The 19,246-nt window shown below is 28.6% G+C and overlaps 4 protein-coding genes across 7 annotated transcripts in view; 2 read left to right on the plus strand and 2 right to left on the minus strand.

Moving 5' to 3' along the window:
* Positions 1-873: 873 nt before the first annotated feature.
* On the minus strand, positions 874-1,784 carry RpL24-like (ribosomal protein L24-like). Its single transcript, XM_015331133.2, has 2 exons — positions 1,633-1,784; positions 874-1,449 (listed from the first exon to the last, which is right to left on the minus strand). Exons 1-2 carry the CDS (start codon positions 1,711-1,713, stop codon positions 1,012-1,014), a joined length of 519 nt encoding a protein of 172 aa, XP_015186619.1. The 5' UTR covers positions 1,714-1,784; the 3' UTR covers positions 874-1,011.
* Positions 1,785-1,827: 43 nt separating this feature from the next.
* LOC107071815 (DNA polymerase delta subunit 2) lies at positions 1,828-4,046 on the plus strand. The gene is given in 7 exon segments (XM_015331136.2): positions 1,828-2,281; positions 2,283-2,328; positions 2,418-2,719; positions 2,801-3,014; positions 3,079-3,313; positions 3,392-3,684; positions 3,759-4,046. Coding segments are annotated over 7 exon segments (1,380 nt in total). The 5' UTR covers positions 1,828-2,110; the 3' UTR covers positions 3,878-4,046.
* A 149-nt stretch (positions 4,047-4,195) lies between these two features.
* LOC107071823 (neither inactivation nor afterpotential protein G) lies at positions 4,196-8,296 on the plus strand. Its single transcript, XM_015331145.2, has 8 exons — positions 4,196-4,549; positions 4,849-5,051; positions 5,685-6,044; positions 6,108-6,278; positions 6,351-6,504; positions 6,625-6,930; positions 7,004-7,226; positions 7,334-8,296. Exons 1-8 carry the CDS (start codon positions 4,429-4,431, stop codon positions 7,464-7,466), a joined length of 1,671 nt encoding a protein of 556 aa, XP_015186631.1. The 5' UTR covers positions 4,196-4,428; the 3' UTR covers positions 7,467-8,296.
* The window catches only part of chinmo (Chronologically inappropriate morphogenesis), a 96,065-nt gene continuing 84,464 nt past the window's right edge, over positions 7,646-19,246 (minus strand). For all 4 annotated transcript variants that reach the window (XM_089173001.1, XM_089172999.1, XM_089173000.1 and 1 more), the window contains exon 7: positions 7,646-19,246. This exon is cut by the window's right edge and continues 10,621 nt beyond it. The gene's annotated coding sequence lies outside the window, so the exon portion shown is untranslated.

The raw sequence follows: 19,246 nt of genomic DNA on the forward strand, positions 1-19,246 counted from the left end.
CGTCGCTTTTGTTCGTTCAACAGGCTAGACGAGATCTGCAAGCTCACGCCCTTGAAAATCCTTTCGAATGGCGGCCCTGGTTATGATGAACCTTCCTCCTCTTATTCTTCTTCTGCTGGTATTCTGCTATGGGTCTCTTTTTCCTTTGCCGTACCGTGTTGTTGTAACACATTTCGTACCGCAAGCAAACAGAGTTCCTCGGTTTGTCTGGTAATTGCTGGAAACACCAAACGAGTGTTTGCAGTGTCATCGAGGTTTGGTCACACCTCGGACTACGAACACTTCCCAAAGCTCCTTTTCTTCACCTTACTGCTGCTAATGTGTGTCTTACGTTCTTATAAAAGCGACTACGTTGAAAGCTCCTTTCCCACTTCGATTATATTTTTAATGCATTTTCAGTCAAGCTACAACTGGTTCTTACCCGAAGATTGCATTTTAAACAAGGAATGTTTCCTCTTCAAATCATTTCATAATTTTATACTGAAGTTGGTAATTACAACATAACATTTCATCTGATAAAATTATGTATATAGGATACTTTTGCTGAGTCTCTAATGTTCCAAGATTGTGTTAGCTATTACAGAATCTTGTAGATTATAATATAATATATTACTTGGAACAACTTCATGAATAATAATTAAAAGATTAATTGTAAGACTGCTATATGTAATCTAATTCTTGCATTTCATTAAATTACATTGTACGCATCGTATTAGTGCTACCATCTATGTGAATGTAAGTAAACCATAGTTTACCATAAAGCCCAGTTGGTACCAAAAAGTAATCTAATATTTGCTTAAAATTACTTTTAAACGTGCATGATCTTAAAAGCTTAATTTACAAATAATTTGAAGAAATAAATTCACGTAGAAATTGTTTATAAAAACTAGTCTAATTATATATTCAGTTTATGTACAAGTTTAACAGTTAAATATTAATTATTCCTAAATGATACAAAGTTTTCTGTATTCATATTGTGTATTAATTGAAATAGAAAAAAAAAACAACAAATTAATTTTCTTGCAACTGTTCAGCATTCATTTCGTTGTCAGATTCTAGCATTTCAACATCCTCTTCTACTGTCTCTTCCAATTTCTTTCTTTCCTTGAGTCCAGCAGCTGGTGATCTTATCAAAGATAGATCACGTTGTACTTCCTTAATATCCCTTTCTCGTTCCAGTGTACGACCCTTTCGTAAACGTTGCATAATATGCAAATTCGACCTCTTCTGTTTGATGTTTTCTACTTTCTTTATAGCTTCCACAGTCTTTGTCCATAATTCTCTGTTATATTTAACTGGAATATTTCTCCTCTTTTCAAATTCAAATGACGGATCTATTGCCAGTTCTTTACCAACGGTCTTCCTATAAGCTTTGGTCCACTTAACCTTTCTTGGATTCTTTTTCTTTTTAAATGCCGCGTGACATTTTGACCGGCAAAATCTAAAAATCTATAAATGATAATATAATTAATAAATTGTTTATAACAAACGTTTCTCATACAATAATATCAATATCAGTATCAATACAGAAACACGTGACATAACCTCAAAAATTAGTGAAATCCAATTCTATCGATTATTTAATACGAAATTTGTTAGAAAAATAAAATAATACATTTATAAATTACTTACTTTGCAATCGTTTCTAACAAATTGAATTCCATGTCCCGGAAATATCCGAGAAGAGCAAAAATAACACGTTTCAATACGCATCGTGAACAGCAAAAATAATAGAAGAATTGCACATAAATGTGTTAAGTGTTTCGTCACGAAACCTAGTGTCAAGTCGTCGAATTAATTCAACACTTACTCCGTAGGTAACTTCAATGCAATTTAATCTGACAATATAAATATTCATTCTACAAAAATACAGTCTTATTAAAATATATAAAATATATTTAAAAGAAAAAAAATAATATTATTTAATATATTTTATTTTCATATAATTGAATCATCAATTTGAACTCACTTCCGGTTTTTGCATTCAAAAAATTATAACCATCACACAAACATTGGAAGAAAGAAAGAAAGAAAGAAAAATATAAGTTTTACAAGTGTGACAGACAAATTGTTGATAAAATTTAATATTTATTTATTATCATCACTCAAAATGACGCAGAATAATTTGAATAATGATAAAAATGGAATGAAACATGAAGAAGATGGATGTGTGGATGTTCTAGAAAGAAATTCCGTTGTATATAAAGATTTATCTTTTAGCTTGACACAAAAAGTCAGTGATTACTCAAAACAATATTCAAACGTTTATGTTGCCAGACTCAAAAGAACTTGGAGAAGTTTTGACAGCAAATGTCAAAGCAAAATGGAGTAAAGATACAAATGTTATTTATGAAAAGATTTTTGTCAGATGTCTAAGCAATCAAATAGTAATATGTATATTTTATTTTGTTTATTAGAAAATGTCACAATTGCAAAATTAGCTGATTTGGATACTATTGTGGGAGATACTTGTGCTATAATTGGAACATTATATAAACACCAGCAATGGAAACCATCAATTTTGAGAGAGGTTGGTGAACACAACAGATTGACAATACAACCTGAGAAATCTGATTATTGTTCTGAAAATGATCAAGTATTCTTAGAAGATGAAGAACTACGTATTAGATTGGTTGGTAATTTAGTTGATCTTGAAAGCGTTGTTACTGGTTTAATATGCGCTGTATTAGGAAATGAAGGGAAAGATGGTACATTTACTGTAAGTTCAAATATCTTTCAAAATGTAGTATTATGTATTATTATTGTTGAGATCCTATCTTTTATACATAACTTTATTTAGGTAAAAGATTGGTGTTTCCCAGGGTGTGCACCTCAAACTCATCCAACTGTAAAATCAAATTCAAGTGGGAAGATCGTTCTAATATCTGGATTAAATTTTATTAAAAATTCAGATGACATAGCAGTAGAATTATTACGAGAATGGATATGTGGAATGGCTGGTGATATAACAGCTCAAAAAGAGGAAGCTTCCATTGTACGGCTTATTATAGCAGGTAATTTTCACTTATCGCAATGAATTGAATATTATATCAATTAACATGGTATATATTATTTTAGGCAATAGTATTAGTAATAGCAAAAAGATATATGAACGTTTGAACATGTCAGCATTGAAACTAGAAGAACAAAAACATACAGTAGAAACTGTAACTGCGACACAAAAGTTAGATGCTTTTCTTTCCAGTATTGCAAAGTGTTGTGGTGTTACTTTAATGCCGGGTCAACATGATCCATGTAATAGACTGTTACCACAAAAACCACTTCATCCTTGTATGTTACCACAGTCATGCAGGTATTATTTAATTAATATATAATGATAAATGATTAAATGATATTAGCAAAATTCATTCAAATATATATCTCCATTTAGACTTACAAGTTTTCAAGGTGGTTCTAATCCATGGGCCAGCCAAATTGGTAATCGTATGGTAATGGGTTCAAGCGGTGAATCTATTGAAGATATTATGAAAGCTTCTGGTTCTAAAGATATGACTCCGTTACAATGGCTAGAAAAAACTCTTATTTGGAGACATTTGTGTCCAACTGGACCAGACACATTACCATCTTACCCGTATAATGATAAAGATTTATTCGTAATAAAACAATGTCCTGATATATATTTTACAGGGAATGCCAATGAATACGAAACTAAATTGTTTAAAGGTATTTATTGTTTTCTTAGGTTGTGCGTTATTAAAAATTAAAGTCAATTATATTAATTCTTCTTTTATTAATAGGTGAGGAAAATCAAGTTGTTAGATTAGTTTGTATTCCACAGTTTTCTACATCTCATGCTGCTGTAATAATTGATCTGGAAAGTCTTGATGCAGAATTGATTCATTTTGGAACAGAATAAATACAATTTTTCTATTCTTCTTTCATGTATATTATATACCATTGTTGAACAAAATTTGGTGTATATATATATATATATCTATTTTATATATTTTGTTACAAATTTTATAAGTAAAAATATTGAAAAATTGTACAATGATTGTAACTCTTCCCGTATATGTCGGTAAAAATCATTGAGAAAACAAGTCCGTAGATATGTCGGTAATTCATTGATAAATTATTACGTAGATATATTAAATAATTTATTATTAAATTTTACGTACATTGATTTTTTTTCTTATTATTATCTAAATTATAAAAATAAATTAAATCATTTTTCTTAATTCATTAAAAAATGTACCTAAGATTATATATGTATATGTATATGCGATAAGAAAAATCAACGATCACGTATATCGATTACAAGACGCTAATTAAATATGTCAATTATAGCACGTTGCGCTTCTACTAAAGCGAGTACACTGTGCGTAGGTTTTACTGTCCGATAATATCGCTCGTTCTTTTCCAATGTGATATATAACAACGGTTAACTTATTATTTAACGTTAAGAACATGCGGAATTATATTTTGATATCATTTATGATTCTTATATTATCTTTATTTTATCATTATCAATTTAGTAAACCAATCAGTATCATCGAAACTCCAAATAGTTATTATGATTATATAGTAGGTGAGTATAAGTGAAATTTTTGATATTCTTTTTAAACTGTGAGAACAATTTGTTATTGTTTTTTTTTTTTTTTTTTTTTTTTAATAGTAAATTTAATATAAAAAAATATTCACTTATTTTGTTAATTGAAATAAATACGCCACTTATGAAAAGTTACATCAGAAGATAGAATGATGCAATTTGTCATATTGTTTATTAACAATTTTACATAAATATAATATTAAAATCGTAAATTTTGTATCGTTAAATAAAACTACGATTATCCACGTTGTTTAGTTAAAATTGTTTGATTTGTAAAGTTGGAGCTGGTACGACTGGTTGCGTGTTAGCATCACGTCTATCGGATTTAACAAATACCACGGTACTGCTTGTGGAAGCGGGTGGTTATTTCAATTGGATGTCGGTGATGCCGTTGATGGCCCCGTTGATGCAAGGAAGCAGCTTAGATTGGGCTTATAAAACAGAGACCCAAAAGTTCTCATCGTTGGGACTTTGGAGTCACGTAAACGTTACTTTTTCTATTCGCATTTACATATATACATTTTTTCTCGAAAATTTAAAGATTATTACTTGTTATTTTTAATTAAATTCAATTAAATTAAATATGTGTTACGGTCAATACAAAAAAAATCAAGCATTGTATAGAACAATATTCAGAAAGTTAATTTAAAATAAAACCTTCAGTTGGTTGTGCATTTAGAACATGAGGAATAGGGGTAGGGGAAAATAATTAAAGATCACGACAGGTGTACGTGTACCTTCGTACGATCACGAAATAATCTTTACTTTCGGTAATGTGCACGCACACATACACGTGTTTTCTCAGCCATCTAACTACAAGAACTTAATCTTCCAAACTTTCACGTAGTAAGGGTTGAAGAAAGTAATAGTAGTTCTAGTTTGTTTCGAAATAAGAAATAAGGGGGAAGACGTTTCCCCGTTATACCCTTTACAACCTTACCTTACTTCTCAAAAAAAAACCTTGACGCAACCCTAACAGAACACCTAAAGTAAGAAACATTTACCGAAACACATTTTCAACATTAATTTCTATACAATGTTTGGATTCTGTACATTCATATACAAATATATAACATATTTATTATATTTATTGATATAATTATTATTATAATAGCAACAATCGTTGCCAAGGGGTAAAGGATTAGGTGGTAGCGGTCAAATAAATTATCTCGTCCATTCTTTCGGGAGATCAAATGATTACAAAAGTTGGCCTAAGGGATGGTCCTATGGTGATTTAATACCGTATTTTAAAAAAGTCACGGAAACCATGAGCGTGACTACCGTTTCATCGAACGAGCCATTAGTTGTGGCCTTCATGGAGTCTGAACTTTCGATCGGATCTAATGACGCCACGTTTCAAAAGGCCAGTTATACTGCCAAAAAAGGAAATCGATGGAGTACCTATCACGCATATTTACTAAATTCTTTGAATCGAAATAATCTTCACGTGCTGATGAACACTCTTGTTACTAAGGTACAAATCTAATTAAAATCATTGTTTTAAATTAATAAACTTGGTTATTTCTTTTTTTTTTAGATATCGTTTAACGATACCAAAATAGTTGGAGTTGATGTACTTTATAACAATGCTTCACGTGGAAAAATAAATGCGAGAAAAGAAGTTATTTTATGTGCTGGTACCATTAATACAGTTCAATTACTTATGCTTTCTGGTATTGGACCAAAACAAGAACTTAACAAATATGGGGTATTATTTTAATCATTAAACCATAAGATTGATATACAATTTTGATATAAATAATAAATTAATTTTTTCTAGATACGTACCGTTAGTAATCTTCAAGAAGTTGGGAAGAATCTTTTTGATCATTTGAATATTCCGATATACGTTAATTTGAAAGCACCCGTTAGTTTGACATTAAGAAAGATGCAATCGATTCAAGAAATGGCAAAGTACTTTATCTTTGGAACCGGTAATTTTAAAGGATAACCTTCATCGATCATTTTTTTTTCTTTTTCTTTTTGTTGTGTCGTCATCCAACGGTGTTATAATCTTTTTTTGTGTTTTTTATTTGATTTTTGTATGGAATAAGGATCATTATCGACCAATCGCGTTTTGGCAACTGCACGTGTTAACGATAGCGGTATTATTCTATTCGGAATGGCTTCTACTGATGAAAAATTATTGAAGGACATTGCTAATTATCAAACAGAGACTTTCAGATCACTTTTTCCTGCATACAATGACACAGGACATGAGGGTTTTTTATATCTCGCTACTTGTTTGCAACCAAAAAGTCGTGGTAATATTACATTGAGATCTCGAAGTATTTTTGATCAACCTAAAATTGATCCGGCGTATCTTCAACACGACAATGACGTTTATTGCACTTATAATGGTAAAGAAAAATAATTGAAAAAGAAAAAACATAGATGTATGAATAAATTTCAGGTTAAATGATATTTTTGCAGCTATCAATTTGGCGGTGGAGACTTTAAATTCAAGGAAATTTCGTGAATTTGGTGCACGAGTTCATCTTCCGGATTTTGAGGAATGCCGACATTTCAGACAAGATTACAGAGATTATGAATATTCGGAATGCGTTATGAGAATAGGTGGGGTAACCAGTCATCATCCTTGTGGTAGTTGCAGAATGGGCAGTGACAATAAAGCGGTTGTTGATGAAAAATTAAGGTGAAATTAATTAGAATAAAAAAAGATACCAATTACAATACGAAATGTTACTATTACATGTTTCTTTTTCATTTTTTGTTTTTTGTTTTTTGTTTTTTTTTTTTTAGAGTAAGAGGAGTAAATGGTTTGCGAATAATGGATGCAAGTATCTTGCCTTCACCAATTTCCGGTACACCAAATTCCGTTTTGATTGCAATGGCGGAAAGAGCCTTCGATTTGATTTCTGAAAAAAACAAATGATTAAAAAGAAAATGTCTTTACGTTTGATAATTCGAATTAAAAAAAACACTTTTAAGGTGCTCCCCGTTTCAAAAAAGGGCCTTCCTCCATGGGGCTAAAATAAAAACAAACAAAGCAAGAAAAGGAAATGGAAATGGGATAAATGTTTAGGGGGAAAAAAAAATTTGACACCAACTCACTTGACTTTCATGTTTTTTTGTAATTTATAATTAATGGTAATTTTTTTTTTCTTCATGTTTTACAGTAATCGAACAATTATTAATAGTTTAATTAAATTTCGATTAATTTTTATACAAACAAAAAGGATTTTTGAGTTATACTCAACGACGAAAAACTAACCACTGCCCCAATTTCTGTTCTCTCTCTCTCTCTCTCTCTTTCTCTTTCTCGCACACACACTTCCTATCTTTATCTTTCTTATAGGGATGTGGGCGGGGTAGTTTCGGGGTTATAAACGAAGGAAAAGAAAATTGCTACTTCGCATTTATTTCTCTTCGTATCTTGAGAGGGAAGAAAGATTTCCATTTTGTTTTTTTTTCTTTCTTTCTTGATCTTTCAATCCAATATTCATTCAAGTTTGCAAAAGATGTTTTTTTTTGTTTTTTTTTTTGTTTTTGTCAGAGCTTCGACGTACATGTTTTTTATTTTAAATCTTTCTCTCTCTCTCTCTCTCTCTCTCTTTCATTCGTTCACTCATATCTTATAATTTCTTTTTCAAACACATCTCGTAACATTTAACAGACCAACTTAAATTGAACTTTCATTTATTGGTTTGTGTTTTAGTTTATGTTTTTTTTTTTCTTATTTTTTTTTTTTTTTTTTTTTTTTTAGCGTAATATAAAAACGCAATTATTGTTCACTTAAAACGTAACACATGTTTCACTTTGACGCAACTTTGTTCTTTCGTGTTTCCATGCACACGTTCATACACACACACACACGCACACACATATATACTTATACACTTACAGATGCATACACATACAACTGATTCAGAAATTACAATCGGTTTCTCTTCGTATAAATAAAATATTTATCATGAAAATGTGAAGCTCTTGTATTTGCCCTGACATTTATTCGAAGAACTCGATTCGAGTTTATTCTTTCCTTGTACAATTTCCACCCCTTTTCTTTCTTTATTCTTAACCCCTGCCCTTCCCTTCCCTTCCCTTCCCTTTCTCTATCTTTTTCTGAAGATGTTTGCGTGTACAGAAAATCCTTTGAAAGAATTATACAAGGCGGTCACGATCGCATTGCTTTTTCACAAATGGAAACGTCACGTCGATACACATTTACTATCTCCCTTTCTTTTTTTTTTTTTTTGTTGTTTTTTTTCTTCTTTTTTTTTTTTTTCATTAACGGAAGCAGCACCCCGATCCACCCTACACAAACCCCCTTCTTAATAATCCCACGTGAATCTTTCCTTCTTTCTCTATCTTTTTCTTTCTCATTTTCAATATAATCGTAACGTAAACTTAATCTTTCAACTTAAAAACAAAATTGGTAACTACGTATTTTTTTTTCCCCCCTGTGACAAAACACACCCCTTTCCCTTCCCTCCCACTCCCATCCCCGACGCTTCTTCTTCGGTTTTCTTTAGAGAAAAAAAAAACAAAAAATAAAAAAGACAAAGAATTAGAGAGTTAAGTGTGACAGATGCAACATTTAATCAATTTTTATGTGCATAAACATATATATATGTTTCTCTCTCTCTCTCTCTCTCTCTCTCTCTCTTTGTCTCTCTTTTTCTTTCTCTTTCTCTTTCTTTCTTTTTCTTCCACTCTTTTTCTTTATAATCCATCTCTTTTTTTTTTGTGCGTTTGTTTTTTTAAACGCATCAAAAATCAAAAGCGGAAGAAGGAAGATTTAAAAAAAAGAAATAGAAGAAGAAGGGGAAGAAGAACAAGAACAAGAGAAAATATTTGTAAAAAAAAAAAATATAATAATAATAATATAACGTATCGATATATTTCCGGCAAATTTTAAATCCGGATTTGAAAATTACATCGAAAAAACGAAATAAACACGACCATAGTTGTAATATTTATAATTTATATTTTATTTTATTTTATTTTATTTTATTTTATTTTATTTTATTTTATTATATTTTATTATATTTTATTTTATTTTATTTTATTTTATTTTATTTTATTTTATTTTATTTTATTTTTCACCCTCCGATATTGATTTTAAATTCGAAGAACATCGATTTGATTCAAAAAAAAAAAAAAAAAAAAAAATTGGCGTCTTCATATAAACGTCCATTTTCTTTTTCTTTTTTCTTTCTTTCTTTCTTTCTTTCTTTCTTTCTTTCTTTCTTTCTTTTTTTCTTATATATCTCTCTCCCTCTCTCTTTTCTTTCATTTTGTAATTTGTATATTTTTAATGTTGTCGTTTCGAAGTGAATAATAATAATAATAATCAACTTTTTTGTACGTTTTGTAAAAATCGAACGACGAATAAATTTCATACATACACAGACACAACACACACATATATTTATGTATATGTGTATATAAATTTTGTTGAAATTTTTCTTCGTCGTTTGAAAAAAGTCCACTTCGAAACGATCCTCTCTCTTTTTCTCTCTCTCTCTCTCTCTCACGTATGTTAATTTTATAATGACGTATATATATATATGTTTTTTTTTGTGTGTATCTTCCTTCCATTTTTTTTTCTATTTTTTTCTCTGTTCATTCGTGTGCTCTGTGTATTATATATATTTTAGTAATTTTTTTTTTTTTTTCATTTTATATATATAATACGCTAGTGCGATATTTTTTCTAACGCGAAGAATAATTATTCACAATTCCTCACCCTCCTCCCAACCCCCAACCCCAACACCATCATCTCCCGTTTATGGCGGGGACAAATATTCGAAATTCGCACTCATTCGTATATCATTTTAAATTGTATCGTGGGTTTTTTATTTTATTTTATTTTATTTTATTTTATTTTATTTTATTTACTTATTTATTTAATTATTTTGTTACTCGTCGGTAGATATTTCCTCCTTTGTTCTTTAATTTTTCTTTTTTTTATTCATCTTTTACTTTTGTTCCTTTTTATTTTTTTATACCTTTTTTTTTTTTTTTTTGTATCCTCATCTTTGATTCTTTGTAATTTGTGTTTATTTCGTAATATATTATTATTATTATTATTATTATTATTATTTATTAATATTATTATTATTTGAGGAGGAGAGAATAATAATAATTATTGTTATTATTTATCATTATCATTATCATTATTATTAATATTATTATTATCAATAAATGGTTCTAAACGCTCGGTCGCAAATTTGCAGGGCCGTATAGCGAGTTCGCGATTTTGGGGGGCCCAGTTCTTCTTTTTCCCATCGTATTATTTTATTTTTTATCTTCTTTCATCTTTCATCTTTGTTTCCATTTATTTTTTTCCATACGTTCGTTCATTCATTCTTGTTAATTTTTTCTTTTTTTTATTATCACATGTACTCTCTTCCTCGCACTCACACGTACATCATCGACGAGCATACAACTTTCTCTCTCTCTCTCTCTCTCTCTCTTTCATTTTTTTTTTGTATGTTCTCTCTTATATTCTAAACAAGTATGTTCTTATCTTTAGATAATATATATATTTTATATATCATATATATATATATATATATACATATACATAATTATATATGTTTAAATAGATATAATATATAATTTTGAATTATATATTATAAATATATACATATATAGATACGTATAGATATATATATATATATGAATATATAATAATTATATTGAAAAAATGAGTGTACTCTTTTTTTCGTTCTTTCATCTTTTTTTTTTTTCTTTCTTTTATATCAATAGGAAATTATTATTCGATTTAATTTGCAAATTTGCATGTAACATAGCTGACGCGTCCAGCGCATAGAAACATAAATAATTAAATAAATATAATCGGTTGTATTTACACATATTATTTGAGAAAATTGGTGGAAGAAAAAAAAAAGGGAAAAAGAAAGGAAAATAATGAAAGGGGGATTTGATGGATGGGAGAAAATGGTATAGGAAGATAAAAATGAGAATTTGTATGTGTGTATAAGTATATGTGGTAGAATTCTGATAGTAGTATTTCATTCTTTCCTATACATATACATATTATGTATATATTTCACTTTATATTACATTTACGTATATATTATATTCATCTTGTTCATGTGTGTAACATGTATGTTCATGTGTCTCTAAGATGTGTGTTCATGTGTCCTAAGTGTGTGTTCATGTGTCCTAAAACGTGTGTCATGTGTGTAAGATGTGTGACCTGTGCAGTGTACATGTGTACGTGTCTGTTTTTTTTTTCATTCATTAGTAAGTATGATGTGTGTGTTGTGTGTGTGTGTGTGTTTATAATCAGAGATCATATGGAATTTAATGTACTCTATGAGAATTAAAAAAAGATTATTATAAAATGATGGATGTGAGTTTTGTGTTTGTCTCTTTGTGTTTTGTTGTTATGTTTTTTTTCTTTCTATGTGATGTATGTATTCTTGTGTGTGTGTGTGTGTATCTCGCGATAGATCATCCGCGTTTAAAGCGGTTTTATAAAGGTTGAGGTAGAAACGGTTTCGTATACTTATTTTATATGTCATTATTTAAATGCAAGTTTTATGTATAATATTTGTTATACTATTATTTATTATTATTATTATTATTATTATTATTACTATTACTATTATTACTATTATTATTATTATTATTATTATTATTATTATTTATGGTACCGATGGTCGTCGCCACGTAATTATCATATCTGCAGGTACTACGAATACGATGTAATTGGTGTATTAATCGCGCGTGTATTGTTTGTGTGTGTATTCTCTTAGGTAAATGTGTCTGTGTATTTGTTTTTTTCTTTGTTTTTGAGATTGTGGACTCTCTTTCTTTCTTTCTCTCTAATAGGGAATCAAAAATTGCGATCTTTCGATTAAAAAAAAAAAAAAGAAAAAGAAAAAGAGATGAAAAAATAAGAAGAAAGAAGAAGTAGAAGAAGAAGGTGAATTTTGTGGGGGAAAATATAAATTTGTTTGAAAGATAAAAGAATAAATAAGGAAAAAGAAAAAAGTATAAACTACTCTTGAAAAAAAAAAAAAAAAAATCGGAAGCCTACAGGTTTGCAAAAAGAAATTCTATGCAGGATTTAACGAACAAATTAAAAGAATCTTTAAAAAAACCGAATAGCAAAAGGGAATTTTGTAATTGTAAAAAAGGGAGTAGTAATATAGGAATTATTTTGTAAATGTATATGTAAGTGTATATGGAAGTGTAAGTGTTGTGTGTGTGAGTGTGGTGTCTTTCTGTCCGTTCTTTTTTTTTTCTTTCTATTTTTTTCTCTTCTATTCCTTTGGAAAATTCGTGCAAAGCGTCTTTTTAATTAATTCGGCAGTGTAAGAGGAATACGGTGGTGATATAGAATTGAACAAAGTGGAGATTGTCACATATGTATAAATTATCATAAACCAGTCAAACATAAGTATAGTATATATATATATATATATACTTTTATATTATATATATATATATATATAATATAACACACACAAAACGTTCGGGTCGAAATTGTAGGGGTGATAATCGATTATTCATATTATGAAATTAATGATCGAATTAATGATTTGAGTAATCACGTTTCAAATCACGTCAAGTTATCCTTTTTTTTCATTATTTATTTATTTATTTGTTAATTTTTTTTTTTTTTGTATTTTCCCCTTTTGTTTATTCATTCGATCGACCCAAACAAAAGTTGATAATAATTTGTTCAGTTTCTTTCACGTGTGTTTTCATCGTCATGAATTTTTCTGTATGTTTTTTATTTGTGTGTCTCTTTTTCTCTCTTTCTCTCTCTCTCTCTATTTTTTTTTTTTTTGACAATAATCGATGACAAAAAAAAAAAAGAAAAGAGACGAAATTTTTCCATTTTTTTTTATTCGGGCGACATCATTTTTCTTTCATTTGTGTTTATTTTCTCTGTCGTTTCATATGAGTCAATTATTTTCACTTAATTAGGGTGAATGAACGAACATCGATTGTATTATTCATTATTCATTATTCTCTCTCTCTCTCTCTCTCTCTCTCTCTCTCACGCACACACACTCTCTTTCTCTCTCTGTCTCTCTCTCTTCTTTCTCTCTTTTTTTCTTTTTTGTTTTTTTTTTCTTCTTTTCTTTTCTTTTCATTTATTTATTTACTTTTATTTTATTTTTTATTCTTCTTCTTCTTCTTCTTCTTCTTCTTCTTTTAAGCCTACTATATGCTTCAAACTATTGCATCGCTTGATTTATTTATTTATTTTTATTGATTTATTAAATGTTTATTTAAAAACCTTATCGACTATTTTTATTTTGTAGTTTGTACTTGGTTTTCATATTTACCTGAGTGTGAGACTCGTGATCGCGAACAAAAAATCATCTTCAAACTTAATTCATTCATCATCATCATCATCATCATCATCATAATTATCATCATCTCTCGATGAAACGATTGTGTTGTCTATTTTTTTTCTACCACCCCTCCTCCTCCTCCATTCTTCTTTCCTTTTCGCAAAATGTCGTCTGATTATTTATTGACAAATTAAAACAACAAAACAATAAAAAAACAGACAAAAACAATTTTTACTTTCTCTCTTCCCCCATATTTGTTTCTCTCACTCTCTCTCTCTCTCTCTCTCTCTCTTCTCTCTCTCTCTCTCTGTTTTTGTTTTTAATTTTCTCAATCAAATTGTCATCACATATATTATTTATCATTGTTTTGTTTTTTAATTAAATTGATTCGAGATAAGACGGCGCCAATTTTGAAAAAGGTTTTTACTGTTTTGTATTTCTTTTTCTTTTTTCATTTTAATTTGTTTGTTTTTTTTTTTAAATTGTTTGTTTTGTTTTAATTGGCCGAATTTGTAAAAAAAAAAAAAAAAAAATACCAACAGCATAGTAAGAGATCTTGCCCCCCCTCCTCCTTCTCCTCCCCTTACCCATCACCTTTTCCTTTTATTTAAACTCGCGCGAGTTTCGATTATTCCTCGAGAAAATATTGGTTTTAAATATCGTAAAATATTTTGTGTATCAGATTGGCATTGTTACACTTTTTTATTTTCTAATCTCTTGTTACTTTTTCTTTTTTTTTTTTCGTTTTTTTTTTTTATCATTTCTTTTTCTTCTTTTTTTATGTAATAGAGATTTTTTTTTTTTTTTTTTTTTCTTATAAGCATTTATTTTATTCCGTGCACCCTGTATGTCGTGTGTGAGGTAGCATTTGTACTAGTGTGCGATGAATTGTTTTATCGGTGATTAATTATCATATTTTTTCACTTTATCTTTTTTTTTTGTTTTTGTTTTTGTATTTGTTTTTTTTTTGTCGTCGGGTAGAATAATTTCAACAGGTATTGCAAATAAATTGCGATGACGATGATAATCGCGATCAGATGAAAAAGATATTAACGATGATCCTTTGGCAGTGTTTTTACAATTTGTTGTTGCAACAGCGTTTTTGCAATTATCCCATTTTACAACATGCGTTTCCTTCAACTTTTTGCATTAACTTTTGACATTACTTTTTCCTATTTTATTATTGTTCATTTTCTTGTTTTTTTGTTTTTGTTTTTTGTTGTTAATTTCTTCTGTACTTTCATTAACTTTTCAAACCTACTCCTTTCTTTCATTACTGTTTGCTTTTGATCATTTTTGTTTTTTGTTTTTGTGAAGATCATCGAAATTTCGTAGTATCGCAATATCAAAATCGATCGATCGTATCGCAAGATTTGCAATACTGCGAATTATATTCCAAACAATTAATTAAACATTATATAAATTTATAATACCTGTCGTCGTGTTGTGTTACGTCATATTTATTAATTTCTAATTTTACAGCATTTACGTTTTTTTTCTTTTCTATTTTTTCATTTTCAAATCTCTTGTAAAAAAAAAAAAAAGAAAAAAACAAGAAACAAAATTTTACAAAACTGCGCGTGTTCTTTTTCTTTTTTTTTTATAAGATTTTAAATATGCGTTCGTACTTTAATTACGTTCGTTACATTTTGCTTTAACATTCTTTTTTTTTTTTTTGTCACATTTTGTCAATCGTTAATTATTTTATTATTATCCCTTTAAAATGTTATACTCTTTCCCGCCTTTTTTTTATTTTATTATATTTTATTTCTTTTTATTATTTTTATTTTATTTTATTTTTTTTTTTTATTCTCTTTTATTTTGTACTATAAAACACGGCCGAGAAAATAATAATCGACCGTACGCCCCCGAAATCGGAAAAAAAGCCCCACTTTTACGACCGCACGTTCTTTTTCATTTTTTATTTTTTTTATAATTCCTTTCTCTCTCTCTCTCTCTCTCTCTCTCTGTCTCTTTCTTCCTTTCTTGTCTGTTTCTTCTTTTGTCCCCCTTTTTAAAGATTTTTTTTCTTTGTGTATTTTTTTTTTTTTTTTTACCTTCCCTTCCCTTACCGATAAATCATCGATTTTTCGATACGCCATTTTACTTGTGTTCACCTTTTCTTCTTTCAATCACTTTTCAACCTATCCCCCCAATTTTCGAATTAATATACACATATATTTACGCATATTGTTTATATTATTTATATAATCTCCTTTTCTTTTTTTCTTCCTTTTTATTTTTTTTTATTTTTAATGTTAATTACTTAATCTTTCATTCATCATCTAATCACTGATACAAGTATCTAGAATACCATATATCATTCTTAAAAAATTACTAAACGAAGAAAATACAAAACAACGAACAGAAAAAAAAACAAAAAAAAAAGAATTAGAAAAAATATGAAAAATATTAATTTGTAATAATAATAATAATATCGTACACACAACGATTGTTTCCTACTATTAATTTTTCTTTTTTCATCTCTCCTCTCTTATAATCCACCACCCCCACCATATTCCTCACTGTTTTTTTTTTTTTATCATTTTTCATTTTTTTTTTCATCAACCCCGGAAATATGTGTACTAACTTTGTGCTCGATGTGTGTTGTGTGTGTGTGTGTGTGGTGTGTGTCGATTTGTATGTGTATAAGTGCAACGAGACGATACATCGATATAATCATTTTTTTTTGTTTTTTTTTCTTTTTTTTTAAATTTTTTTCATACTCCTTTAATTCCTAAAAAAGAATCACGCGTGGGTGGGGGTGGGCTGGGGGTTGTTTAATCATTTCGTTCATTTGTCTTTCCTCCCTACCCCCCAAGTATTGTATCCTTATCACTTTTCTGTATTAATTTTTTTTCTTTCTTTTTTACAGTTCTTTTTTCTTTTCTTTCTTTCTTTGTCTCTTTAAATCCCGAAACTAATCCTAAAAGACCACCACTCGAAAGGAAGCAGTTAAGTTTAGAGAATAAAATGAGGTTAGGTTCCAATCTCTCGTCACGGATATTTCTACCCCATTTACAACGGCAATCCGAAAATTCCTCTTTTTTTTTTATTCTAAAGTTTCCCTCTTTTCCTTTTCCGTTTTACTTTTTCTTTTCGTTTTTTCATTCTGTGATTTTTCGTGTTTCAAAAAACGATCATCATTCGATTTCACGAATGTGAAAACACACTTGGGTTTTTTTCATTTTTTTTTTTTCATCTCTTTTTCACTTCTTCTTCTTCTTCTTCTTTTTTTTTCTTTCTTTTTCTTCATAACTCCACACACTTCGAAAAGCCAACCTCTGTGTAACCGACACACACGACATCACTTTTTTTTTTTATACCATTTTTTTTTGTTTTTTTTTTTTTGTTTTATTACGTTTTATCTTTTTGCAAAAGGATTTTCAATCCGTAAAACACATATTATTATAGAAACAACATGCAACATTTTATATTACTACTAATCCGTGTGATGATAATAATAATAATATGATAGATAATTGTCACGGTCTATTATACGCGTCTAGTTTATCTTTTTTTTTTCTTTCATCTTTTCTCACATTTCTTTGCTTTTTTTTTTACCATGATCAATTTTTTTCATCAGCCATTTTACCAACTATCAAACCCATATCCATCCAATTTTTCGGTTTAATCAAATATATTTCCTTCCCTTTTGTTTCTTTTTTTTAATTTTTGTTGTTGTTGTTGTTTTTCTCTCTCGCAAATTCCCTAGATCTTCCTAGTTACAAATTTCATTTTGCATTTTTTAATCGCACCCTTTTTTTAAATAATTATTTCATTATTTTTTTTTTATTTTTTGTAATTTTCCAACCGAAAAATTTGTCAAATCGCTGCTGATACGCGTGTTTCGGCACGTGACACGTGTACTTTCAACATTTTAAGGGTGCTTGTCGTTATTATTATTATTTTTATTATTTTTATTATTATTATCGTGTGATTATGCGTATATGTGTGTAAATGTATCGTGTGTTTTATCGTGTGTGTATTGTAAGTGATAAACGTGTCCGTTTTGCTGTACGCGCGTATATATCTCTCTCTGTCTCTCTCTTTCTCTCACTTTCTATAATATATACATGTGGATACAATAGTTTATTAATTATTATTATTATTAATATTATTATTATTATTATTATTATAATTATTATTATTAATTTTCTTAATAATTTAATTTACACCAGAATTGCACGATAAAAACGATCGACACGAGATCGATTGAACAAAGACAGGAAATGAATTTTGAATTAATTTTTTCTTTTTTTCCTATTTGTTTGTGTTTATTTTTTCTCCCCTCTACCACCAATTTTCGAAAAATTACAAATGGTCGATGATAGAATTGTCAAAAGATTATATATAACGTCCAATCTTTGCAATCGAATTCGTGTCGATAAACGTTTAGCTCGTTCAGAGAGAAATTTTGTACTTCCGAAGAAGAAATTTGTCTTTCACGAACGCCAAAAATATGAAAAACAAAAAACAAAAATACAACAAAAACTATATATAATCTACGTTTTTATTATACCTCACTTTTCTCTCTCTATCTCTCTCTCTCTCTCTCTTTTTTTTTTTTAATCATTCCTTCCTTATTTATATTTTTTTTTTTTTTTTAATATACTCGTGACATATAAAACGCGTGCTTTTTCGGAAACGTAGAAAAGTAATTGCCGACGCGGGAAATTCAAAAATATTACCCTCTGAACAAATTTCACATGGAAAGAACAACACGGTGCTTCAAACGTTTTATTCAACATTAAATAAATGTGAAAAATAAATAAAAATAAATTTACAATTATTTTTATCATAATAGATTTAAAATAAAAAAAAAATATATATATATATATTGAATATATACGGGAAAAAAAATTAACCAATACGTGCGGTGACAATGTTTTCTGTCGAATCAAAAAAAAAAAAAAATAAAATAAAATAAAAATAAAAACCGTGTCCATTTTTTTCGATGTATCGAAAATACACATTTTTATTGAAACATATTATTTTCTTATTTTTTTTTTTTTTTGTAACATTTATTCTTTTTCATTTCCCCACTCCCCGTGCCACGAGATTATCATACGTGTCTCTAATAATTTTACCAATTGTATTTTATTTTATTTTATTTTATTTCTTTTTTTTTGTCATTTCTAACTTTTTCTTTTCATTTCATTCAAATTCATCATGAAAATACTCGATTTTCTAAATTCTAAATTTCCAATATAAATAAATTCTACGATTGATTACTTTTTTTTTTTTTTTTAAAGGTACACGTTGCGCCGAATTTTTTTTTTCTTTTCTATTTTCTTTTTTTTTTTTTTTCTTTCTTTCAGAATATTTCCCGCGATCGACGTTTCTGTCTATTTATTATGTCATTTAC

This window comes from Polistes dominula, unplaced genomic scaffold (assembly GCF_049000335.1).
Source record: "Polistes dominula isolate Pdom_NZ unplaced genomic scaffold, Pdom_raw_medaka contig_22, whole genome shotgun sequence".
Lineage (NCBI taxonomy): Eukaryota > Metazoa > Arthropoda > Insecta > Hymenoptera > Vespidae > Polistes > Polistes dominula.

Bases quoted from the DNA above. Each gene is read 5' to 3' on its own strand.
- LOC107071823 (XM_015331145.2), top strand. From the start codon at position 4,429: ATGCGGAATTATATTTTGATATCATTTATGATTCTTATATTATCTTTA. The intron at 4,550-4,848 runs GTGAGTATAAGT...TGATTTGTAAAG, and splicing joins TTATTATGATTATATAGTAG to TTGGAGCTGGTACGACTGGT. The intron at 6,505-6,624 runs GTAATTTTAAAG...GTATGGAATAAG, and splicing joins GTACTTTATCTTTGGAACCG to GATCATTATCGACCAATCGC.
- RpL24-like (XM_015331133.2), bottom strand. From the start codon at position 1,713: ATGCGTATTGAAACGTGTTATTTTTGCTCTTCTCGGATATTTCCGGGA. The intron at 1,450-1,632 runs GTAAGTAATTTA...TATCATTTATAG, and splicing joins TTGTTAGAAACGATTGCAAA to ATTTTTAGATTTTGCCGGTC.